At 34.5% G+C, this 27,819-nt stretch overlaps 2 protein-coding genes across 2 annotated transcripts in view; both read right to left on the reverse strand.

Annotated features, from left to right (window-relative positions):
• The window catches only part of LOC136417306 (uncharacterized), a 132,732-nt gene extending 125,915 nt beyond the window's left edge, over positions 1 to 6,817 (reverse strand). Inside the window, exon 1 of the mRNA XM_066402950.1 lies at positions 6,579 to 6,817. Coding sequence (XP_066259047.1) covers positions 6,579 to 6,678 — 100 coding nt within the window. The 5' untranslated portion in view covers positions 6,679 to 6,817. The remainder of the gene's footprint in view (positions 1 to 6,578) is intronic.
• Positions 1 to 27,819, reverse strand: part of Srp72 (signal recognition particle 72) — a 257,370-nt gene that overhangs the window by 189,853 nt on the left and 39,698 nt on the right. The window lies entirely within an intron of this gene.

Here is a 27,819-nt window from a genome sequence, read left to right on the forward strand (position 1 = left end):
TGATCATTTGTTGCAAAGCATACCGCGAAGAGTACGTGCTTGCATTGCCGTACGAGGCGATGTCACTTATTATTAATTTTTTCATTATCAAATGTTGTACCTTTTAACTGAAAGTCTGATCATTTGATACTCTATTATGAAGCATTATTTTGCCAAAATTACAAGACTTAATTATTATTATTACTGGGTGGTGCATTTCATGTGAAAGTGAGTGTATGTTGTAGAAGGTGTCGAGTTATTTTATGTTTTGTATGTTTTTGCGATAATTATCATCCTAAAGTTTGTAACAATTAAGAATTGTACAATATTCTTATTTTTTTTGATTGTTTAATAAAAATAAAATGTTTAATCAATTTCATAAAGAATATAAAAATTGAAATGTTTAAAAATCGTATCATATATACTCGTTTACACATCTGCAATGTATGGACCATATCCCTGAGTGGAACACCTTAGCATCTCCTTGTGAGACAAATGTTTGTCAATCTAATAAATTTCCTCGGTCCTTGAAAAGAAACATCTACGTAGAATATAAATTATTTTATTCTCTATTTTTGTTTGTGATGGAATACTGTTTCGATAAATTTTGATATTATTTTGCTTAGATTGTGCTCGGTTGAAAACGGGCAAAAATCGCACAATCGCTGAGTAGCATGCTTGGAACGAGTTCAAGTTGAATGGAAATAAAAATTTCGACGACTGAAAAGAAAAAAACCATAGGCGGACGTGAGATCAGGCAGTGCAGTGCGTACTGTGTCGAAAATAAATAGGAACTGAAATCTCTTTTCTCAATGGCTGCGAAATGACAGTTTTTTTTGGCAGGATTCCAAAAGCATCATAATACCAGAAGGTTTATTTGCGACAAATAATCGGTGTTTAATAAATGCATCAAATTTAACCTTACTTAATTTTATTTTCTCTGTTGGTGATCACTCTGAGTCATTTTTGCCACTATTTATATGTTGTTCCTTAAACACACACATGCAGTAAATTATTTCGTCTCGCATATCGTTTCCATGGTTAGACCGATGAGCTGCACGTTCCCAAAAAATGCGCGAAGCTATTTGAATTTTTAAAGGCCATTGTATCGTTGTTGTCATTCGTCTCATGACTTGCACTTTTGTAAAAGATGTCGATTCTTAAATGATTTAGCTGAGTGGTAGCATGAGAAACAAGATATTCGAAATACAGAATAAACTAATTATCGAGTTAGCTCGAAACGAAAATTGTTTGGCAATATTTGTTCTTGTTTCCGAGATACAGAATCATTTTGGTCCCTAATTTTTACAATTTTTTGGTGTCGAAAATGAAGGTCCGAAAAGAACCTTTCCAAAGCTCCACGATCTCAATGGTGGTGCCCACGGTCAACACAGATTCAAGATTTTTAATTATAATTTAGGAAATTAAATTCATTGTTCTTGTATTTTAAGTGTTAACTGGTTTGAGCCGAAATTATTTGTTCATTTTGGCGCTTCCAGAAGCAACTCTAACGATTTCCAAGGTTTTTTTAAGAGTGTCAAGTACATTATCCGCAAACGTATTATTAATAAAAATTGCAAATTCCGGGTAATTTGGTAGAAAAAACTTTGACCCTGCAGGATCGCGGACACGATACTTATGGCTATTGTTCATAAGAGAATTAAATTTAGTAGATCACATACATCATTCAGCCCTCCAAGTTGTTAAGTTTTAACAGATTGAGACAAAACGTTGGCCGTGGCTTTATCTTTATTACATAGAGTGTAACAAATTCGAGTCTATGTATGGGGATCTCGGAAACGGTAAGAGATACAAAGTCGGTTAAATGGAGGCAAAGTTGCGTATTTTGGCGCTCAGCCATAATCTATTTGCGAATTTTTAAAAATCCGAGTACTTTCGGAAATATCCGATAAAAACCGAAAATTTGGATTTTCCGTTTCCGAGATCCCCATACATAGTCTGGAATTTGTTACACCCTGTGTATGTATATAAATCAGTTACGAACACGATGTATGAAACTCTAAATTATTATTGTTCTCGAAAAATCTCAGACTTATTTTTCCATCAAGTTCTCTTCGCAACAGGAAATGTAAGGTACGTGTGCATAATGAAACTACTGCCTAGAATTCGCAACTTTTCCCCCATTTTACTAAATCTGAAAACATGGCATGTTACTTCCCATCGAGTATCGTTTCCAAGACCAATCAGCTGTACCTTTAGAAAAGGCAGGTTGTAAAGTTTTTGTACGTTTTCGTACCCGATATCATTTCGTTGGTGATTCACTCGAATGTTGGGCCGACGATGAACAAGATGTTCATAATGCGCGCTGCATTAATAATCGGGATAATTTGGTTTTCTTTCGTTCTAAAGACTCGTGAGGTACGCCGTTCGTATAATATATCCATGACTTAGTGAGTGCAAGTGAGTGGCGATTAACTCTTATTTCATGAGTGAACGTGGATATTGGTGACTTGAGTCTAGTTCACGCTTTTGGTCCTCGGCGGTGAGTTCTGATTCTTCTTCCTTGTGGTTCACAGTTAAGTTTTATCAGGTCAATGAGAACTACGTAATTAGAATTGTGGTTGGAAATCGAAATCGTTTACAATTCTGGTTTTTTGCAAAGGTACTTAGGACCGTCTTTGGACGTGGCTGAAAAATAATATCGCAACTTAAGCAGTTTCGAAGATTAATTTTTTTTCAGATTTCAACTGTGTATGTCTCTCCTTCGAGTCGAAATTAATTCGAAAGCCTCGCCGTTTTCAAGATTTTCGTTCAGGTATTAATATTGAATGTTTTTGTGCTTTAGGTCTGAACTGAGTACACCCCTGGTTCGAGTCGGAATCAATTCAAAATCCTCGTTGTATCAACTTTTTAAAATTTTTTTGAAACTAATGTTGAATTTTTTCGTGTTTCAGATCTGAACGGTGTGCGTCTCTGATTCAAATCCGAATTAACTCGAAACCTTTATTATTTCGTTTTTTTTTGTTTCTTTAGGAACTAATATAGATTTTTTTTTACTTCAGGTCTCGACGGTGTGCACCTCTGGTTTAAAACGGAATTAATTCAAAACTATAACTGCTTCGAAGATATTTTTTGTATTTTCAGGAATTAATATTAATTTTTTTTGTGTTTCAAGTCTAAAATGAGTACGCCTCTGGTTCAAGACAGAATTAATTCGAAACCTTCGTTGTTCCGATTTTTTTTCCAATTTCCTCAGCAACTAATATTGAATTTTTTCGTATTTCAGGTCTCAAGGGTGTGCGCCTCTGATTCAAGGCGGAATTAATTCGAAACTATAATTACTTCGAAGACATTTTTTTGTATTTTTAGGAATTAATGTTGATTTTTTTCTGTTTCAAGTCTAAATTCAGTACGCTTTTGATTTAAGGCGAAATTAATTCGAAACGTTCATTGTTTCGTTTTTTTTTTAATTTCTTTAGGAACTAATATTGTATTTTTTCGTGTTTCAGGTCTAAACAATGGGCCTTTCTGGTTCGATGCGGAATTAATTCGAAACTATAGTTGTTTCGAAGATATTTTTTATATTTTCAGTAATTAATATCGAATTTTTTTGTGTTTTAGATCTGAACTGAGCACGTCTTTGGTTCAAATCGGAATTAATTCGAATCTACATATAGGTGTTCCGAAGATATTTTCTTATATTTTCAGGAATTAATATTGAATTTTTTGTGTTTCAGTTTTCAACTGTGCACGCCTCTGCTTAGAGTCGAAATTAATTCAAAACCCTAGCTGTTTCGAAGATTTTCAAAACTTTTTTGCAGGAATTAATATTGCATTTTTTGTTGTGCTTCAGATTTCAACTGTGTGGTAAGTCCAAAACGTACTCACATTAAAATTAGGATTTCTAGCATTAAAAACTTCCGCTGTTCTTTTTGCGCCTCTTCCTTGCTCCCCATAAATTAAAATAATTTCATTTCTTTGCTGAATTGCATATACCATTTTTTAAATTACTCACAATAACACACAAGTTATCGCAATAAATTTTAACTGATTTGAATACCTATTAACATCGACCGGTACCACAGGTAAATAAATATTATTCTCCATGTAAGACAATATCAAAATTTATCGAAACTACATTCCATTACAAACAAAAATAAAGAATAAAAAACTTCATATTCTACATATGTAGATGTTTTTTTTTCGAGGACTGAGGAATTTTATCAGATTGATAAACATTTGCTTCAGAGATTAATACATGTTTTCTTATGGTCGTCTCGACAAACAATAAGTTAATGGGTTAGTAAATTGATTTATTACAACATTTTCCTCATCATAAGATATGTTTGAATAACAAAATTTTTGCTTCAACGCTATCAAGTCACTAATACGAAAAATGATTTTAGAATGACCAAACACGCCTAACTTGATAACGCAACAGGCCAATGTAACAAATGAGGTACTAACGTATAAAGAATGAAAAGCCCTTTAAAATGATATATCACTTAACCCTCTTTATCATATAAGATAATATTTTTATATATATTTTAAATAAGCTTTACGAGATAGAAGGTTAAAAGAGGCGTAGTCAATTTTACATATAAATTGTTCCCCCTCTATAACAAAATCAACGTGTTCCGGCAATTTTTTAAAAATCTGTCCCGCTACGTGATAATAAAGGTGGGAAGATTTCAAATTGACATCCTGTATAAGTAAATCAATTCATAATGGTCCAATTCTCTGAATTAGGATCCCCGAAGTATTAAGCTATTCTTTTCAAGTTCACATTAATGTTATTCACGTAATTTTAAAGCACTTCAAACCAGCTTGATGGGGGAATTTTTAACAATTCTAAGGAAATTTAGATAAACACTTTGAATTGTAATACTGCCAACTGAGAATTTTATTTAATTTAGGTTAAATTTGTCATTTTTTTTTAATTACAATCCAAGAGGGCTCGAGACACGGACGATTCAACCGACCACTTTTTAAGTGCTCAACACTGCTTAACATCCAATCGATCACTCCCAGTATCAAGGCCATTCAACCGGTAAAGGCTCTTGTAGTTTTAGAAATCCAATCTGCAGTTCTCACGAATTTTATACTTCTTGATTGTTGGTGATTATCGAAAGATTTTTAGAAAATTGTCAGATTATTACTAAAAAATTCTTATCACAGATTAACTAAAATTGTGAGATAAGTCGCATTTTCATGACCTAAATATGAGAAAACGCATTTTTAAGTTCATTTTAGTACTATCTCTATATACTGTCGAAATCAGACAAAGATTCATATAGGGCCATGTATTTATCATCTTTGTTCTTTTAGTGCATTATAATCTGAAGGTCTGCATTTTCGACCTCTGGATGTGAAAAAAACCATTTTTTTGGCATGAAAAAATGTGGATAAATTTAAAAGACAAATGTCCTGAATTTTTTTTTTCATTTGAATATTCCGTAAGCTCAAGTGACAAACACATTAAGTTAACATCTGGTAGCATGGTCAGTTTTGACTAGGAAACGAAACTTCAAGATTCGAAAGGCATAAGAAAAACATTTGCGGTGATCAATGGGGCCTAACGCTAGAAAAATGATGACCCCATAATGTTAAAAAGCTGCCTAAAAAGAGTTTCTAAAGATTTAAATTATCCTCAAAAAATGTATGGATTGTGGAAAATGCAAAATTTTGGCCTGCTTAAAATCTTTCAAAAAAATGTCTAGTTTAGAACCCCACTTTTCCCTTTGCGTTACCGACAGAATTGCTTAAAACTGTTCCCATTTAGCCGACTTTGTTTGTAATTCTTGTGGCCTCCAAGATCCCAATACATCATCCACCTCCAATTTCGGACGCACTATGTAGTATTAACCTATTTAGCTGAAAACACTAGCCATTTGTGCAGTTGTAATTGGAGAGGCCTTAGTCTGCTCTAAAGGGAACTATTGCGGAACGAATTAGCGGTTAGTATTTAATTTGAAGTTTCAATTAAAACTTGACTTCAAGTATCGCACAAATCTTTGCAGGATATTCGAAAATGCCTACATAATTTTGATGTTTCTCCTCGCCCGGCATCCAAATCAACGTCCAAGAAATTCCACCATTGAAGGAATCTTTCAAAAAAATCGATGAGATATTTTTCATTGCAAAGCCTCGCATTGTGAGGGCTTTCCCAAGCCTGAATGCGAAATGTCTGGATATCCAAGACTAGGCGAAATCTCCATATATTATCTAGTCTTTAATCATTACGATCGCGTATGTGGTAATTTAGAGTAATAACAATTATTACCGCTGCCTCTGGTACAGGGAATGGAACAAACACAATAACAAAAGCCAATCAAGCTTGATGATCTAAATAAACATAAATCGATTCATGTTTTAATAGTTCCATTGAACCTTTTCGGCCTAAAAATACGTACAGGCGCGTCTGCAGAGAACACCCTTATTAATCTTCTTGTCACGCGTCAATATCGGCTCAACTTAACATGAAATTTTCATAAGAAATCATTTTTAATAAAAGTTCGGTAATTTATCGGGGTTAACAGTTTTTTCGGCAGAGCTCTGGCCTGGAGTCTAATTAGTGCAAAAAGTTTTCTTGCGACGCAAAGGGCAGCAAAAAATTGGGATTGAGAGCAACATCATACCGAAAATATCCAGCCGCTGGTAATCTTGGGTTTGCGCTTCACTTCCAAATCCCAAATACATAGAAGAGATAACTAGAAGCAAAAACACTGACACGGGCATAGTTATATCCCGAAGACGTTGCACATGACAACTCACGCGCGCGTAGCCTTCGAAACTTCGCTTCGCCCTGTATAAAATGGCCACACCACACTCGACGAGATCCCGAATCCGTCTGGTCTGATTCCTGCCGAGCAGAGCGTACGATACGACAGCCCTGACTAGTTCCTGTTTTACAGAACCACAGCGCAATTAACAGTCAACCGTATGCCCTTCTTCCCTCTCTGATAAGGGCCACGACCTTATCTTCTTTCGTTTTAATTACCTCAAAGAGCGCCAAAATGAATCCAAATAAGAATTTATCTCCAACTTAACGTCGTTTCTTTTATATTTTGGATCAGCACCGAAATGAGACCACACTCGCGTTAAGGTGAAAATTTTTCTGACCCAAATAAAGGCCGATCAGATGTCCTTTTTTAGATTCCCTCGGCCTGACCTTCCTACGTCTAGATTCACGTGATAATAATAATTAATTAAAGTACATTATGTTTGAACGCGATATGTGCCCAGTCCTAGCCATTAGAGTCACATGCACGGTGAATTATGACTGAAATAATTCAACATTTTCGTTACATTTATATGAGTAATTAAAGTAACTGTATTGGCAGATAAATTCGTTGGTAAATTACGCTCGTTTCAGTAAATTCCTAATATCCCGGAATATCCGTAAAGCGACCTGTGGGTAATATTGTGCAAGTCGGTATGTAAGATCAAGCAACGTTAATAAACCTCTGGCTGAGGTTGATTTACTTATATGTTTCATTCAGTTTATGGAAATTCTGCATTTTCCTTCTCTTCATAGCCAAAAACGACAAAATCTCGAAGACGGTTCCAAAGTGCCATGTTAGCTATGCAGCGCGTTTATCTTAACGTAATATTGTCAAAGGTGTCCGTTTTTTTAGCCCAATTCAGGGTATCTTGGTAACCATAAAAGACAGGAAGTCGATTAAATTGGGTTAAAATTGGGCAATTTCAAAAATTCCGATGGCTTTTTTTGGAGGAAGCTTGAAGAGTTCAAGCAGCTCCAAAACTTCGACCTCCAAAAGCTTGCCTTGTCAGTAAGCATATTTTCGGGTACAATTAAACTTTACAGGCGGCAACTCAAAAGTTCAGCAGCAAACCAAGCTCTACTTTCTGTTGCAAAATCGGACAATCGAGTCATTGCGAGGAAATTAAGGAAACACGAACCACTTCCATAGCGTGTTACCACAATCCGGAACTTCAATATCTCCGAAACCCACTAAGTAAACATATTTTTGGGTAGAACACCTAATTAAACTTTAACAGGTGTTTCGTCCAGAAGTACGTCCTCCTTTTTTTGGAGCGAAAAAAGGGACAAGTGACTCTTTGTGTAAATTTGAAATCTGGAGAGAGTTTGAAAGGAACTTCCAGAGCGAATTACTGCAATCCAGAACGAGCATCAGGACAAAACGGTTTGATTCAAACAGGAACCTTTTACCAAAAAGAGACAAAATGGAATTTATGATTACAGAGAATCATAAGCTTTAAAATGAGAAATCGTCAAAAGTCCTAGCTGCACAAAAAGAGCTCCACGGTTAAATTGAGAAAGTTCATTGCCAATGCTAATGCCCTGGTTTGAAAAAGGAGTCATAGTTTTAACCTGCTTTAATTAAAGGGCGGTTACCTCAAACAAAGGGCGGCTATTCTAATAAGTAGTATGGAGTTTCAGACACTTCTTTTTAAACCCATGAGCTCTAAATTGGGGTCCGCAAAATTAAAATTCACCCTGAAATCGAGTGTATTTAATTTATTCACATTGCTGTATTGCGGTACAAAGTAATCGATTTTAACGGATTTATTAGCTTTAGAAACAAAAACACGTTTAATGAGGTATGACAGTATTGAGAATAGGTTCTGCACAAAATCGATGAGAGGCTTCAGCTGCTAAAATTTATTACTCAAATCTTCATAAATTATAATTAAATATTGTTTTAAGGTGGCTGATGAATTGGGACAAATATTGGCGAGCAGATGCGGACGAGAAAGGCGTCCATCTTTTTACGATGGGGTCATCGAATTGAACAAGCAACGGAGGGGGCTGCAGATAAAGGACAGATGAGATGTAAAATACTCCTGCGGCAAAAAAATTGGTTAGCAATGATAATCACGTTATTAGAGAAAAAAAGGAGGAAAAACTATTTCAGCGGATGCTCCAACGACAGTGGAAAAGGTAGAATCTCATTACAGGGGACAAGGTAATAGAAAGAGGCAGACCGGATAAAAAATAAAATGTTCAATTTCATGGGGTGAACTTAGACAATGAGATTTGATCGTGGAACCGTATGCACACCTATAATGAGTTTTCCTAGTCTGAATTTCGCATCATTTGGGGGGAAATTACACATAGAGTTGCACCATCGTATTAATTCATTCAGTGCTTTCGAGCAGTCGAATTAGTTTCAAACGTGCTGTATAAAAACGGGACGACAAGGACTAATTATTACCGGGAAAGTTTTAAGAAAAAGTAGCAGGAAACAATTTCTCAAGTCAGCACCTGCTAATTTTTAATTGCCGTTATTAAGCATCGTTTACTTAGAGCAACTTGTTAAATTCCTGGCTACCGGTGGAGGTGGGGGGGGGGGGGGGCAGGGTGGGCTTAGACCTGTGTTTGAGGAAAGGGCTTGTTTATGATCATAGCAGGGTAGCGAATGTGCATGCAAACGTGCCTGATGTTATATGGCTAAATAAGGGTGTAAGAAGTAAGCCACAAATATTTCACGCTGTTAAGGGCGTCATAATGACATTACAATGGGTTGAATGCTCCGTTTCCTTTTCCTTCTCCACGCAACGCTTTGTGAAGGGGATTGTATATAGCCGTCCCGCCCATGTTTTCAAATAAATTTATTCCATTTCTTAGTACTACATAAATACAAAAGTTGAAAGAAATAATTGCATCGGGTTAACGCAGTTTGTCCTTAAATTGAACATGGAAACTGCAGATAGAAATTGCCTGCTTTCCATTACACAGCATATGACAGGTGAAACAGGAATAAAACGTCAGAAAGGCGATATATTTTCTTGCTTTATTTTCCATGTCGTTGGGCTAGTCAGTCAGCTGCCTTTTAAATAAGCGAAATCAATAATAAGCAATTAAAAAAGAGGGGGTGAAAAGGGAGGAAGTAAACAGAAGGAGGGAAGGACAGATGACTTGTAGTGATAAAATGACGATATTCTTTAGTGTCATTCCTTTGTTTCACTTGAATTTTTTTAATTTTCAAAAATAAAAAAATATTACTAATTTTTTAAATTAAATGTTATTTGATTGACTAGTCCAAAGTTAAGCTAGAATAACCCAAATCGATTTTTTGATTTAAGGAAATTGAAGATAGAGATAGTAAATTTGTCAAAATAAAACCAACAGGCACGAACTAACTATATCAAAATTGATTTTTAACGCAGTATCTGGTCCGACACAAATTAAAAAGAAAACGAAAGATACTTTAAAGCAGTCTCGTAAATCTGCAATTATTTCCCTATTTAAACGACTCTCTAACTCTCCATTAACCTAAAGCTCATCCCCCATGAGAGTTTTTAAAACATTATGCCCTTTCTAGCCAAACTTCCGAGTGCGCCTGTATATCGGACGGTTTCCAAAATTCAAATAATCAAGTGTCAATTAGGAAGACGCTGACTAGAGAAAAATCAATAATTATCTAGATATTAATTAAAAATCCCTTGAACAGTATAGGTTCGTAAAATTCAGTGGATGTGAAAAATTAAAAAATATGCGAGGTGTTTGCATTTAAAGCAATGATGCTAATTCTACTAAAATATTTTTTAAAGTATAATTTTTCATCAGTCTTGCGTAACCTCCTTTGGTGAATGGTTGATTGTCTCCAGTACAGCAAGTAAGTATGATATGCCACATGACAATCATGTGATAAACAAACATGTAAGTAAATATTTTACTTAAAATTCTTAGATTACAAACTTATTTGGATAATAAAAAAACCTCGTTGTATACTTTAATTTAGGCGAAACTCTGGTTCCAATATCAATTAAATAACCGTCTTCGGATCATTATTGCAATTGGACGCATTTCTGACTCAAACTTTAGCAGGAAGGTGAAAACGCCACCAATAGAATTGCAACAGAAGTAAAATTTAACACACGCCAGGTCATAAAAGCCTGGATTTGACAGTGCTCTTTGTGTTATCTAAATCAATTACCAAAAACACAATTTACTTCTGTTGAGGCATCAGAAACATGCCGCAGTACCATACTTGTCGAGAGCAGGATTGCACCATGAAATTGTCGAAAATTAATTAAATGGAGGCTTCGTTTCGTTGTCAATTGAGATTCGATGGTAACACGAAAATCCATTTAGCAACACAAAAATATATAGCTAAACGATTTATATGCTTGACATGAAACATGTGAGTGTGAAAGATTTATGCTGGCTAACAATTCAAAGAGAGCGCAGGCATTCTATTGTTTACTTATGCATTTGATATTAGATATGTTTGATATATTTTGGTGTGTCCAAAGGTGTACCACTCCACTCAAAAACAATTTGCCAAAATGGCCTAAAATTTCATTAAACGTATACAGCAACGGTAACAATTGCCGAAGTTTAACTCTGACCAGTAGACCTAAATTAAAATCAAAATACCTCTCCTCGTAATCTCTACCATTATGAACATATAAATGGCACCAAACGCCTCTATAAAAGGGGTAAATTTTCAGTAAACGCTCTAAAAGTTTTAATGTAAACACTCAAACGACCTATAAAAACCTGCCTGACAATACTGTCTTTAAGCAAAGTAGCTCACAATATGTCCTTAGTTTTAGATAATGACCAAAGTTTAGTACTAAAATTTGAAGACTATAAATCAGAGACCTTTACAAGATATTACTATATTAGAGGGAGAAGTTTTGGTCTTAGGCAGCATGTTTTGCCTAAATTTATTGCCCTACGTTCAACAGGTTCTGTACACCTAGCTTAAGTAAATTCAAGTATTGAACTACACTTTGACGAGATTAATTCATCTGTATACCGAAAAACACTCTAATTTCCACCTGATGTATTTTACGTCAATAAGCTGTTTAAAACCCCTGATTATGTGAATACCGAGCGCAGTTACCCAAATCCTCAATACATTCCATTCCAACTGCACCAAATCTGGATATTTCCAGAAAATCTTTATCCGCTTACGTGTATAGTCTATGTTCCCATCTCATGCATGATATTCAAATTTTCACCTGTAATATGCATCGTAATACAACCATTAAAAATCGCAATACTGATTTTTAACAATTCTCGATAAGGGATAACTAGGAGATAATAAAGGGATATTCGAGAAATTTCCAGCTTTTTTGCGAATTTTTATTGTCGAATTTTTAGTTGAATTTTTAGTTGAAGATCTGAACAAACCAGGTAAAAAATCATACATATTTGATTATTGAGACCCAGAGAAAACCATCAAAAAGACTACAAAGGTGAGAGATGCAAATTGATGATTGAAGTGTGTCCTAAGATGTGCATCCAAGTCCTTAATAAAGGGCGAAATATTATCTTCTGCAATTCAGAGATGTTCTTTCCGAAAACATGAAAGAGAAGATTTTTCCAGTATTTGTTGAGCACAAATTTAATTTTTGTTTGAGTAAGGGCCTTTTCTCCGGGAGTAAACCTTCATATCTGAACCCGTTATAGGCTGGGACTTCTCACGTTCCAGCTCACAACCGTGAGCACCCCGCTGACTGGTACTTCAAATGATCCACCACCTCTGGTGCATCACTGGAGAACAAGCAGCCACTACGGGTGACCTAAGAACTGGCAAACGGTGTTCAACCCTCCCAGCGCGTTTGCCCTAAATCTCCCATGGTCGAAAAAGCTCGTTCCGGGTTGTAGGGGTTCGGCACAATCTACCCCTTATTAGAACACCGCCCAATAATGTTAAATCTCATCTATATTTCATAATTTCCTTGAGATATATCGCGAAACTTTAGAATGAGAAACGTGGAAAGTGCGAGAAAGTCCTCGGGTAGGTTGTCCAATGCCATTGTTAGCACGTTCTGCTATTGTATTAGTTGGAACCTGGGTTAGTTTATGTGGTCGCCCCCTTTTTGATAAGTTAACTCGTGGTAGCATTCGCTAGTGGTTCGAAATATTGTAGTTTGTCGCTAACGAAAGATCTTGACAATTTCTCGTTTTGGCAACTGTCCAACTGGAATGGAAATGCCCTTTCGGATATATGATATGTAAGACATTATGGAAGTGACTGGTAAAAATGGGAATGGCCATTGACAAAACTTTTGACTGGACCCAGTACACAATGGTCAGTGAAACTTTTTCCCAAAACTTATGTGACAGGCAAACGGGAATAAAACTGTATAGTCACGAGTATAACTTGAGCACAACTGAATTCACTACCATTATATCTCATATCCGCGCTTAATAAAGCCCCCTTTTTCCGAGCATGCAATTATTAAGTTTCAATAGACAGAATTTCCAGATTAAATATTTCCCACGGATTGTCGCGAAAACTTCAAATTTGAATTAGATTTCTTATTACCTGCTTAGCTTCTCATTCAAATTTAAAATGATGTTAAACTTATTGAAAATTTGCAGATTCTTGTCTTCGATGAGTTCATAAATAAAGTGAATAAAGGTCCCAAATCATTTTTAGAGCTTTATATGGATTTATAGCCTTTAGCCTTCCCGTAAAACTTCCTTGTAATTCTCATAATTGGGCAATAAAAATGTGAAATTTATGAATTAGCTTGGGCTTCTCGACATCTAAAAATACTCATTAAAGCCTGAGAGTTTATTGGATCCCGAATGAATTTTCTTTCTCGAGGGGTTGAAGGCAACGCTGGAGCGCTATAGGTACTGCTATCAAACTTTCCCATGCCGATCTCGAATTTAATCTCCAAGTCAAACTATTTTGCATCCTACAACAAAATCGGCTAAAACAAACATGATGAATATTCTAAGTATAAACTCCCTTAATATCCCCTTAATTTTGGGGTGTATGCTTAAGTACACATATTAGGGGTAGTGTTTACGATTCCCATATTGATAACTTGTTCTGGCTCAATATGCCGTATTACGATGCGCATGGAATGAGCCGATTAACAGTCGTGCAACTTAATGAGGTAACGGTAATTAGAGACCGTGACATTTGGCTCATTATACCAAAGGTTGTAAATTATCTCGGGATTAGATAAGAGAGCTTTCGGGATTTTTCTTTTGAACCGCGTCAACTTTAATGCACAAGACATATGCACAGCTCAGATATAAAACATGCAGTTGAAGCTTTTGATAATGTCGTTCCTACATTTATGCCTGACGCCAGACATTAGAGTGGCTCTCTACTTAATCCTTTCGGATTTAATTTACAGAAAGACATTCCCACTGTAAGCTCTGTTACATTTTAGCCGTTTTGTTTTTTCAATTACAAACTGGTCTGCTTTCAAGCAGTTCGAAAACCTAAATTGATTAAAGGACGCCTACTTGAATCTAGTTTCCGGTTGGAAAAGGAGTCTGTACAGAAATTTGCATATTTGCCTCCACTAAGACCAATCAGTTGCTAATGCAATCTCGGACATGTGCGACATGTGCAACAAGGCAAAAATTCGCGAGCTTCCAAAGAGACGCAATATTTGGTCTGGTTCTTTTAATCCGCATTTACTAATTGCATTACACGGCTGTTTGCATCGCATTAATAACGCTGTATTTGTCCCGTGTTTGTTCATTGATTTTATTTCACAAATCTAGCAGAAAACGTACGAAATTTTCTCCTACATACAGGGTGAGTTTTTTAAGTTTGTCACGTAAATATCTCTGAAATTATGAGTTTTAGAAAAAAAGTTTCAAATAAAAAAGGGATTATATGAAAGGGGAAAACTTTTGGCATCATCACTGTTTCGATTCAAAGTCATCTTCAGGCTCTAATCACGGTCAACTTTGTTTTTTCAAATGGAAACCCCACATTTTTTTGACAGATTCTGATTTGTTGTTCAAAACAAACATGTTTTTACTTGAAACATTTTTTATTCATTTGATAGTTTTGGCACAAATTTACATTTTTAAAGAATTTTGTTCTAACGAAAATGCTTGTATCGATACATTCCAGAGAAGAAATTTTAAAAAAAACATAATTTTTAAACAATTCAATCAAATAAGTGTTCAAAATGATGTCCTTCTACTTCAATGCATTTAACGATTCTCATTTTAAATGACTGTTGGATATTCCAATATGTTTCTGGTCGAATGTTACGGCAAGCTACTTTTATTCTTTCTTTCATGTTTTCAGCAGTTGTTGGCACTTCAGCGTAGACAATTTCTTTTAAGTACCCCCAAAGAAAGAAATCTGAAGATGTTAAGTCTGGTGAACGTGCTGACCAGTTAACCTAACCACCACGACCAATCCACTTTTGAGGAAACATTTCATCCAATTTTTCCTGAACAACTGTTGCATAATGAGCTGGGCACCCATCATATTGATACCACATGGTCATTCGTCGATTTAGATTTACTTCTTCCAGAGGTATTGGCAAGTCATTTGCTAAAAAATCGAGATACTTTGCAGCATTAAGATTTCCATCGATAAAAAAAGGGCCAATTAAATGTTCTCCTACAATGCCACACCAAACATTTACAGTCCATGGACGCTGGTTTTCCACCTCTCGCAACCAATAGGGATTTTCAACAGCCCAGTAATGCATGTTGTGTCTGTTAACTTGCCCATGGTTTGTGAATCCAGACTCGTCCGAAAACAACACATTCGAGAAAAAATCATCATTTTGTCCGATTTTTCTTTGAGCCCAAGTACAAAAGGTAACTCGGTTTTGAAAATCGTCACCATATAGTTCTTGATGAAGAGAGAAGTGGTAAGGATGAAACTTATGATTTTTTTAAATTTTACAAACACTACTTTGTGAAATACCAGAGTCTTCAGCCAGCTGGCGAGTACTTACATGAGGATCAAGTGCAATGGCAGCTAAAATATCAATTTGATTGTCTTCATTTCCAACGACAGTCTTTGAGCGTGCTCTTTTTTGTGATTCGACACTTCCTGTTGCTCGAAATAAACTAACAATTTTATTGACAAAAGTCCGTCACGGAAGTACGTTTTGTGGGAAACGCTCGGCATGACGCTGCGCCATTGCAGTAGAACTTCTACCTGATTCGCCATAAGCAAAAATAATTTAAATTTTTTCGTCTTTTGAAAATCGCACTGCCATTTTACAATATTTATTATTCTAAAACTGAATTGAAACTGTAAGCGAGTAGGACTGTGGGTCCTACTTGTTTACAAATTAATAAAACATCTATTTATTACGTTTTTTTTATTCTTTCTTTATTCGACCAGAAACATATTGGAATATCCAACAGTCATTCAAAATGAGAATCGCTAAATGCATTGAAGTAGAAGGACATCATTTTGAACATTTATTTGATTGAATTGTTTAAAAATTTTGTTTTTTTTTAAATTTCTTCTCTTGAATGTATCGATACAAGCATTTTCGTTAGAACAAAATTCTTTAAAAATGTCAATTTGTGCCAAAACTATCAAATGAATAAAAAATGTTTCAAGTAAAAACATGTTTGTTTTGAACAACAAATCAGAATCTGTCGAAAAAATGTGGGGTTTCCTTTTGAAAAAACAAAGTTGACCTTGATTAGAGCCTGAAGATGACCTTGAATCGAAACAGTGATGATGCCAAAAGTTTTCCCCTTTCATATAATCCCTTTTTTATTTGAAACTTTTTTTTCTAAAACTCATAACTTCAGAGATATTTACGTGACAAACTTAAAAAACTCACCTTATAGTTTACACACGGATTTGCCAATTATCGGTTATTGCTGCTTTGTCAGTTGGCCACCCAATTTGCTATATCAGGTAGATCGGGAACTTTTCTAATTGACGTTCTTTTGTATTGAACTTATTTAATATGTCTATTACACAGATCTACAGTGTGTCCATGAAGTAAGGAATGAATTCGATTAAAATTTAGGGAATTTTCTGTTTTATTGTATTTAAGTCCGCATTTTTTGAGTAAAAATTTGAATATACAGGGTGTTCCAAAATTGAGATACGACCCTCAAGTGGAAATTTTCAAATGAAAACCCCCGTTTTTTGATGCACTTATGGATTCTACGTAAAATTCCGAGTATTTTTCATTAACATATTACTTTCGATAAACGAAACCACGAAAACAACAATTTGGTTTACGAAAGTGAACTGTATTAATTTTCACTTATTTTAATAATGACAAAAATGTTGGTCTAAATATGAAGCGGGAGTTTGCTTAACTGAGCAAATGGGAACTATGTTTACGATCACATGTCCAGAACGAGCACTGGTCAAAGTTAGCAAAATTGCTTCATTCGTCACTTAAGTACTAAACCTGAGGAGCTCCAATCAGGGGTTCACCACTACCAGGAGCCCTTATGGGCTATGGCCGCGTTTAATGTCATAAATCGCAACCATCGGGTGAATATCTATACAAGTCGCTTTTATTGGAGTATTGCAGAACCGCCGAATTGCAGAACGCGGCAATAGTTCAATTTAGAAAGTTTCTTTTGACAAGTAGTCTATTCCCTATTTCCCATAAAGAACCCAGAAAAGATATGGCCTGATGGGTACTCCTCTAAATAAGTGCCGATATACATGAGCGTAAGTTAAGGGATGAAAGTACGAATAAATTAACTTTTTTTTTTTTTTTAATTTTGTATAGGGAAGGAAAACCTTCATAGGTACCCGGCCTGGTGGTCTGGCGACCGGGTTATGTGGGATTCACCCCCCCTGAAGGAGGGGCGCCTACCCACTAAAAACCTCCCCTCTTCACCCTAAATCCTCCCCGGAACCGCCGTTAAGCATTACTTCGGGGAGGGGGTGGTATCTCCTCCGGCGTTGCAGCCCCTTGCCCACAAGGAGGGGGAATGGGCAAAGACCCTCCTATGGGGAGCCGCGGTGTCCGCTCCGGTGTCTCTCTTAGTCAGCTCCCTGCCAGTCCGCCTACCGGTATGCCCCGGCTTTTTGTCGGTGGCGAGTAACCCGACACCGAGGCTCCGGACCCGGCCCCTGGTATCAGGGAGCGCTCAAGCCCCCCCACCTCGTCAAGGTGGAGACACACGGGGGGGCGAATAAATTAACTAAACAAACTACACCAAAAACCAATAACCTAAAGTCCTTAACAACCTGTTTGCGAGGAAATGGCGGTTGGAAAAAAATTATTTATGATAAAAGATAACAAGATCGTATTAGAAACATTATATTTAATAATAAAGGGCAATAATTATTTACTTAATTAAATGCTGAAACTGAAACTGATAAATTAGGAACATCAACATTTTAGACGTTATTCACATGTTTAATAACATTTCATGGAAAACAAAAATTCCCGACGATGAAAGACAGATGGTCAAAGATATCTTGATTTCCTACAACAAATTTATTTCCCATTGCTATTAACCCGATAATATACAACGAAAATTGATGTAATTAATTTCTCCTTATTATTAAATATAAAGTTTCTAATACAATCTTGTTATCTTTTATCATAAATAATTTTTTTTCATCCGCTATTTTCTCTCAAACAGGTGAATATCGACATAGGATATGTAGATGAAAAATACTCGGAATTTTACGGAGAATCCATAAATGCCACAAAAAACGGGCGTTCTCATTTGAAAGTTTCCACTTGAGGATCATATCTCAATTTTGGAACACCTTGTATATTCAAATTTGTCCTCAAAAAATGCGCACTTAAAAATAACAAAATACGTGCCCGAGCATTTTCCTGAAAAAAAATTCTTTGAATTTTAATTGAATTTATTTCTTACTTTATGGACACACTGTATATAATTCTCCCTGGGATCAACACTTATCGATGATTGCGGTAAATCAAAATCATATGCATATATTCCGGGAAATTGCGGACGTGTTGAAAGCATTCCGTCCATATTTCTCAGACCTGTATTACACATCACTAATTTTCGACTCTCGTATGGCACTCTAAAATAATAGGCCAATAAATAATCTGTTTGTGTTGGAATATCGCTAACATACCTACACTATTTTCCCAGAAAAATTTTCCCTTAATTTTTCCAATGTCGATCAGTTAAAGCAAGGAAATCAAGTATCTGGATTGCAATTAAAATACGACTAAAATCGAGACATAAATACATCATCAAAGAAAAACTTTATAATATTCAGGAAGAACTTTAAGTTTAACAAAGTAAATATGAAAAAAGTTAAATATGAGAGTTCTAGCTTAACGAAAGTCGACTAACCCAAAATTACAAAAGTTATTCCCGATTAGGTTTATCTAAGAATAATGCACAATTTTACTACCCTTATTAGCAAAAAAAGATGATGCCGCGCAAATTCAAATTTTATTCTCGTTTCGTAGATTTAGTATCTACTTTTCGGGAAAAGTTTAAGTTTATTATAATATCTTTATCTTGTAACTGTTGGATGTACAAGTACTCTCGGACCTGTTCATATTGGAACACCTTAAAATTTAAATCCATTTATTTTATGAGTTGCTCATTTTTAGAAAGTCTGCACAACATTTACATTTCTGAGGACAGATTAAACTTGTGTGACTTAGTGACTTGTTTCTCGGTCTTTTCGAACATACCGCATAATAGTTTAACTACCAAGATATTTTTTTAGCTTCGCAATTTTTCAAAAATTTTGGACATTAAAATATTAAACAGGGTGTTGTAAATTAGTAGGCCAATCCGCTAACCACAGATTCCTTGAGAGAAAATAATTCGACTTTTCTTATGCGACTTTTTTGGCGCTTTATATTCACTATACGGTGTGTTGAAATTGCTTAAAAAAAGGTTTGTCTTCTTAACAACTCCGGCGTTTCGTGACATACTTTCATGAAATGGTGCAGTGATGCACAGTTCGATAAGACGCACTTTTCTATAATTTGAGTAAAAAAGTTTGAAACCAGAGTGGGAAAAATTGGTGGTCATGGACACATTTTTCCGCGCAACTTTTTTTGCACACGCCAGTGGTGAAAGTGTTTAATTTTTTAAATTAAATGTACCTTTATTTTAATTATTTATATCTTGTAAAATTTTAATTTACCGTTTACTTTAGAAGATATTCTAGCATATTGCCTCCCAATACATGGTATCCATTTTCGTTTATATCCTAAAAAAAAATCAGAATCATAAAAGGCGCAGAACAATTTAAGTTGAAACCACAAATGTTTCACAATATTCGTATTTCTGTAATAAAAACAGCTCACGCGTGCATTCAAGAAGAGGGTGATCATATTGAATATTTAATTTAGATTCATTAAGTCCATTTAATTGTATTATTAAATAAATATTAAATTGTTGTATAAAAAAATAAAAATTAAAAAATATACTTACTTATACACTTCCACTATTGGCATGAGCAAAAGAAAGTTGGGAGGGGGGAGGAGATGTGATCATGACCGCCCCCCCCCTCCCATTTTCCCCACTCTAGTTTTAAACTTTTTTACCCAAATTATAGAAAAATTGCATCTCATCGACTTGTGCATCACTGTACAATTTCACTAAAATATGTCAAGAAACGTCAGAGTTATTAACAAAATAAACTTTTTTTTAGCAACTTCAATACACCGTATAATGAGTATAAAGCACCAAAAAAAAAGTCGCATAAGGAAAGTTCAATTATTTTCGCTCAAGGAATCTGTGGTTAGCAGATTGGCCTTCTAATTTCTCACACCCTGTATTTTACGTTTCTGAAAGACAATAGATCCAAGTTTTGCGTCAGCCTGAACCTTACGAGTAGATCTGAAAAGTGAGCCAAGACGTACTCACATTTAGAGTCTGAGGAAATAATAATTATTGTAACTTGGGGACACGAACCAATAATTTTCTGAAAGATTTCTGTACCAGAATTTTTTTTTCAGGTTTTGCTGTAAGAAAACTTTGAAGATCAAACTATCTCATTCCTAATTTGGTGGAAGTTGTTAGATGTCCCCCATTTGGGGTCTAATGATGCAGAGAATTTTGGTAAGTTATACTGAACATTATTTAGTGAAGTATTTGACCATCAGAAATTTTTAAATTTTGAAAATTTTCGAATGGTAATTTATTGCCTTTTCTTGGAAGAATCATCAGCTTAAGGAGATAATTTTTGTAGCTTATTTTTAGCTTTTTTTAAGTTTTGGAAATTTTGCAAAGATTTCGTCAAAAATTTAACAGTCGTAACTCGTTTCTTTCAAGTTTTGCAGGTTTTCCAAACTTTGATATCACTACAATCATCTTTCTGGTTTATTCCAAACAAAGAGATTAAATGTGATGGGAATGCAGGTGCCTTGTAGGACTTGTATTTGTGAGACAAAATATCTGAAAGCCTAATTTTTGCCCTAATATTATTCTCAGCCAAAATATAATGGCCAAGTCTCCAAAGACAAATTTTAAGTATAATATCTAAAGACGGTCTTCATAAATATGAATGAGGTTTTGTTTGCTTTCTTTGCTGTGGATTAGAGCATTATTTTCAACTTCCCTGGTGTATTATTTCAAGCCTTTGGGTATTTATTTATTTCCGAATTAGAAGAGTTAGTGTCTTATTTTGGGCTTAAGAATTTCTTTACCTCTGGAAGGTACGTATTACTTACTTGGAGACAATGTTGAATAAGCAAAGCAAGCCACCCTGCCGGCGAATTCGGATCGATGAAAAGAGTATCAATGACGGATGACGGTAACACGAAGTTCAAAATACCAAAACAGAGTATGTAAATCCCCATTTTGAATAAAAGTTGTTTCGTGTATGCCGAAAAGCAAAGGAACGAGTAGGAGCACCTGGCTGTTATTTTGAAAACGGCGTGTCATGTAATCCCCAATGTTATTTTAAGGAAGTTTTATATCCTCTGGACTTGCCGGATGACTTTTATACTGCGACAATCGAAGAAAATGTGGTCTATTGTTATGGCATTTCATTGGGGGAGAAGTTAGAAATTTGAAGAATTTGAAACAAAGCGCGCCTAAACATCTTCCCCGAAATAATTTATTTCTAGAGGAAATATCGAGCCCGAGAAACTCCGCAATTTCATCTTTTTCAAACTAAATTTGTAGGGTTCTTGACCTTACGAATGTAGGTATGTGGTATATGCATTTTTCAGTCTTAAAAAGAAACCAGGTACAAATGAAACTTCAATAAAAACTGCTTTTCCTCTAACACATATTTCCAGCCGGGGAATTCTCTTGTGTCAATTCATACAAGCAAACTTTTACGGTTGGTTGGCCTTTTGAAATGTCATAAACAATTTATGACTAAGAGAGGCATTTTACTGTTTCCAGAAAAGATTTATTTAGAGTTTATGCTTCTGTTAAATTCGCTTTATGGGACTCTAATATTGGAGAAGTTAAAACAATGATGTTCCGCTTGTTTACACTTACTGCCGTATTAATGAAATTAGGAGGAGACAAAGAGGCACTAATATGGGTATTTAAGGCAGTTTGCTAACTAGGTTATTGATGCTCTGAGATGAGAATATTAGTTAAATTGGCTCTATCGAATATTACACTAGCAGGGGTGCTCACAAGGATTTTGCTTGTCTATGTACAAGTTTGTGGCAAATCATTCTCCTATATCCATCTTATATTGATTAAGGGAAAAATTCTCCCAAAGCGGCTCCCGAAGGAACTCGCTGCTTCAACATAGCAACAAAGTTTTTCGTAAACAGCCTCTGTTCACCTATCCAACGGTTAGGCAATGAACGTTATTGAGGATAAGTGAAAGTAAACAAACCATATAATCTTATTTCGAAAAAGGTGGCAAATCGATAGCCCTCACGCTCAAAACAATCAACGTCGCCCTTCTAAATGATTTATTTGTTTAACCTTAATCATTGTTTGTGAAGCAAACTTTATTATTTGTATGTTGCTGATCATACAGATTTGGTTACCATGTGTGTGGTGTTTGGTAAATATTACTTGGACTTTAGTTGTTTCGTGCTTTGGTATGTTCAGCTCTATCCACGTTTGCCTCATTCAATTTCAGATGGAAGATCACAATTTAAGCCGAGATAACTTTGTCAATCTCAATTGAACATGGTAAACCAGAATAATTATGTCTAAACTGTTGGCCGAATCAACCGCATAATGCTAATTTTTGCTATAACTTTAAACACGCATAACTTGAAAATGTAAAAACATCTCGAAGTGCGGTTTGAATTCAAGTGGCAAGTGTGGAAAATATGATCGAGTCCCAAAACATGCTAATTCAAATAAAAAAGTCCCGTACAGGGCGATTTAAAAAGTCCTGGGCATATTTTTCATAAAATTTTGTTTTAAAAAATCGAATTTCAATTTTTGCTAACTGCATCAAAACAGTTTAAGACAGAGTGTAAAAAAGCAATTTCGGGGATTTTCGACACCTTCATCCATATTCGATATACAGGGGAAGTAAACATTTTGTGATCTTATTTAACAAATGTATTAAAGGGACGTTCCGTTTTCGATGCTTTGATGCCATATAGATGAATCCTTTTTCAATATTCATATCAGTTTCTATATTGCAAGAGAAACAATACAAATTTTAAAATCAAACAAACAAACACATCGAAAACGTTCAACACGTTTTTACAAAATAACATTAATCGCAGCATTTAACCTGCAGCCGATCTCTTAAAATAGTAAGAAAAAGATTTCAACAAGAAGGTCGTACCTTCTTGCAAAAAACATAATAAATTTGCTACTTTGTAAGAAAATGATATTTATTTTATACGTTTTTATGATTAATTATCAATTTTAAATCTATTTATCTTCTAATACTGAAACTTAGTCTGTATACCTGTCCCCAAAGCAGACACTTTAAGGAAAGAATAATTAAAAGACACTTAACTTTTAAGTAGCTCTGTGCCAAATTTGCATACCACCAGACACATAAGCGAAAACAGTTAGTACGGAATATTCAGCAATATCGCATATTTTGAGGTTTCTCCCCATCTTTCCAGTTTCTTATTGCTATAATTGCGAAGTATCGTTCGAATTATCTCATATTTTATTTAAATTAAGGGTTACCAGAGTGAACTACGGAGGGATAACCAAGAAAAAAATTATACTTGCGGGAAAAGAGAGAATTGCTCTCTATAGAAAGAATAACGCTGGTTTGATGTAACGAAGACATTTAATGCTTTAAGCATATCTAAAAAACAAATGTTTTGGCCAACACAATCCCAAGAAAATACTGTGAGAATCAAAAAAAGAAGCACAATTAACATTTAAAAATATTATATACATATATAACTCTATATATTCTCCAATTGCCACAGTCTAAAGTACCTCCACCTACCAATGCCATTTTTCATCAGTACGTCCAGATCGTCATTTAAGAGCTCCATGATTTTTAAATTTTCACCTAATTTATGATAACTTAGTTAAGTAATTTTTAAGAAATGTTAATAGCTTGGTGGGAACAAAACAAGTCTTTTAAAGGACACTTAACGCTAACCCTCCCTTAAACCCAACTTAACGAGTGCTGAGGAAACGGGTAAGTAGCATCTACAATTTTATTTTAAATTGTTATTACTTGTAAATTAAAAGGTAGTATGAAATAATAATAGATTATACAGTAAGGTTGTGAAATCGAATATTATGACCTGCATATTAATTTTAAATTTCGTAGCGCCAAGTGCTGAGCGATCGAAAAAGTGAAGGTCCACAAATACTTTACAACCACAGTGTACATAAGATTTTGTCCTCTACTAGAGCTAACTGGAATTTATAAAATTTCAATAAACTTACCTAAATTGCGTATACAATAAATCCGAAATATCTAAAACTACGAGTCTTAAATTGTAACACCAACGGTGACGCTTTTCTTGTCATTAATTTCCATGGCACAAACCATAAAGAAGCAACAATGATGACGAAATTGTGGCCGATTAACTCGCTAGTTAAATGAGTCATATATCATTCAATTGTTAAGAAAAAAAAGGAAAAAAGATACTTCACCGTCATTTAACATACTCGATAGCGAGGTTTATTTAAGCTTAAAGTGCAAAAATAATATACAGTAGACGTCCATTAGGTGTTATTACGGTCACTTGCACTCGTAAAAACTCGTATAGTAACATGTCACTTACTTGACTTATGTCGTAAATAACTATTCCTACAAGTACCTAAAGAGAATAAGAAAATATCCTAACACGTACCGGGCGAAGGCTAAAAAACTAGCAATGTCGTACAACTGTGCGTTAAAGAATCATAACGTGCTAAGTTTCGATAAATAAGACAGCAGCAAATTCCATAACATCCCACCCTTAAAAGTAAATATTAAATTTTCAAAATTTCGATGAAAAGTATATTTGTATAAATCGATTATTTATTATATTTATAATATACAGGGTAAGTTAGAAAGAATGGGCCAACACTAAACTGGAGATACTAGTCACCAAAATATTGTGATTAAGTTCAACATGGCTTATACCAATGTCTCTGGTTTAATAGATACGGTATGTTCAAAGTTTAAATTTTATTCTGAAATTTATCAATAATTAAAAAAGATTTGATAGTATAAATCTGGAAATTAGTAGTTTTATGTTTTTTGGTGTGATAATTGCGAATTTTAAGGTTATTTTGACGTTGCTCCGCCGTATTATTTAAGTAATTTAAGACATATTTCTTTTACCTGTTGAGCCACGCTTGAAACAAGTCGAGAATTTAAAAGAACGCTCAATTCTGCAGAGAAAATATACTCTTGTTTAGGTTGTCTAAATCTATTGGTTTTTAAGTTATTTACATTTAAAAGGTTCAATGTATTTTGTTATGATTTAAAATTTTTTTTTCCTTTTTTTAATCATATCCATGCTCTTCAGGAATTGCAACAGAAAATACAGTAAACCACAAATATATTTTAACATAATAGGGAAATTTTGTTTAACATTTAGATACATTTAAGAAAGTCTATTTTAAAATATGTATATTGAGGTAGATGGTGGACGCTTCCAACATTTGATTTGAAATTTGGCATTATCACTATTACCAATCATTGTTATTGTTATTTATTGTTGCTTTGATTACTTCTCCGTACCTTTACTTCTTTTAAGAATAAAAAAATCATAGCGAAATACATTGAACTTTTTAAATGTAAATAACTTAAAAATCGACAGATTTAGATAACCTAAACATGAGTACATTTTCTCTGTAGAATCGAGCGTTTTTCTTAAATTCTCGGCTTGTTTTAAGCATGGCTCAACAGATAAAAAAATTCTTAAAAAGTCTTAAATTACTTAAATAATACGGTGGAACTAGCGCCCTTTAGGAGCAACGTCAAAATAACTTTAAAACTCATAATTCTCACATCAAAAAACATAAAACTCCCAACTTTCAAATTTATAGTATCAAAACTTTCCTAATTATTGAGATATTTCTGAACAAAATTTAAGCCAGTAACATTGGTATAAGCCATGTTGGGCTCAATCACAATATTTTGGTGACTAGCATCTCCAATTTAGTGTTGGCCCATTCTTTCTGACTTACCCTGTAGAGTATATACATTATATTATACATACAGGGTGGCGCACTTCACCTCCCGTCTCCTATAGCTCGGTTATCATTAACAGTAGGATTTCGATATTTTGTATACTTTACCTGTGTCTTAGGACGTACTCCAGGAAAATATTTCTAATTATACAGGGTGTCCCAAAAAAGTGTGACGATACCGAACTTTTTTTTTTAATGGAACACCCTATTTTTTTTTCACAATTTAAATGCTTTCTATGATTGTCTACATATTCCTAAAATTTTGTTGAGAACGGTTGAATAATACTGGCGAAAAAAATTAAAAACTGAAAAAAATTACATTTGCGCCTCTAGCTTGAAAAAATAATAAAAAATAGAGATGATGTCTATGTAAAGAAACTACTCAAGATGCTTATTAAGCATGGTTTAATAGTTTTATTAAAAAAGTTTCGATGATCGATATTGTACAGGGTCTCCAAAATTTAGCGTCACATTTTTCAAACTTCAAAGTGTTTTATTTTTCTTATTTTAAATTGGGACCCCCGTATATTTTAATTTAGTTCGATGCAGAATTCAAAAACAAACATTTTTCGAATTACATGTCTGTCGCAATTCTTAACACTTCGAGAGTTGTTCGCGGAAAACCATTCCAATAGTAATTAAATTGATTAAAAAACTACGGTTGCTATGAGAAACGAATTATTTATAGGACTTATTTTATAATTACAATTATCTTAGAATCATTACACATCTAAAGTATGTGTTCGAAATTTTTTTTCGAATTTGTTCAAAGCCACCCTCGATTTTTTTATGAATTGCAGAAGGTTACAAGACTTTCCATAGTCGTCTTAATTTGTGTCTTCAACAGAACGGAGGACATTTCGAACACATACTTTAGATGTGTAATGATTCTAAGATAATTGTAATTATAAAATAAGTCCTATAAATAATTCGTTTCTCATAGCAACCGTAGTTTTTTAATCAATTTAATTACTATTGGAATGGTTTTCCGCGAACAACTCTCGAAGTGTTAAGAATTGCGACAGACATGTAATTCAAAAAATGTTTGTTTTTGAATTCTGCATCGAACTAAATTAAAATATACGGGGGTCCCAATTTAAAATAAGAAAAATAAAACACTTTGAAGTTTGAAAAATGTGACGCTAAATTTTGGAGACCCTGTACAATATCGATCATCGAAACTTTTTTAATAAAACTATTAAACCATGCTTAATAAGCATCTTGAGTAGTTTCTTTACATAGACATCATCTCTATTTTTTATTATTTTTTCAAGCTAGAGGCGCAAATGTAATTTTTTTCAGTTTTTAATTTTTTTCGCCAGTATTATTCAACTGTTCTCAACAAAATTTTAGGAATATGTAGACAATCATAGAAAGCATTTAAATTGTGAAAAAAAATAGGGTGTTCCATTAAAAAAAAAAAGTTCGGTATCGTCACACTTTTTTGGGACCCCCTGTATAATTAGAAATATTTTCCTGGAGTACGTCCTAAGACACAGGTAAAGTATACAAAATATCGAAATCCTACTGTCAATGATAACCGAGCAATAGGAGACGGGAGGTGAAGTGCGCCACCCTGTATATATATATACATCTATGTGTCTCAAAAAAAAACGGCAAAAACATATTAATTTGAAAATGATACATTCAACGAAACGTCAAAATTA

This window comes from Euwallacea similis, chromosome 27 (assembly GCF_039881205.1).
Source record: "Euwallacea similis isolate ESF13 chromosome 27, ESF131.1, whole genome shotgun sequence".
NCBI classification, from domain to species: Eukaryota; Metazoa; Arthropoda; class Insecta; order Coleoptera; family Curculionidae; genus Euwallacea; species Euwallacea similis.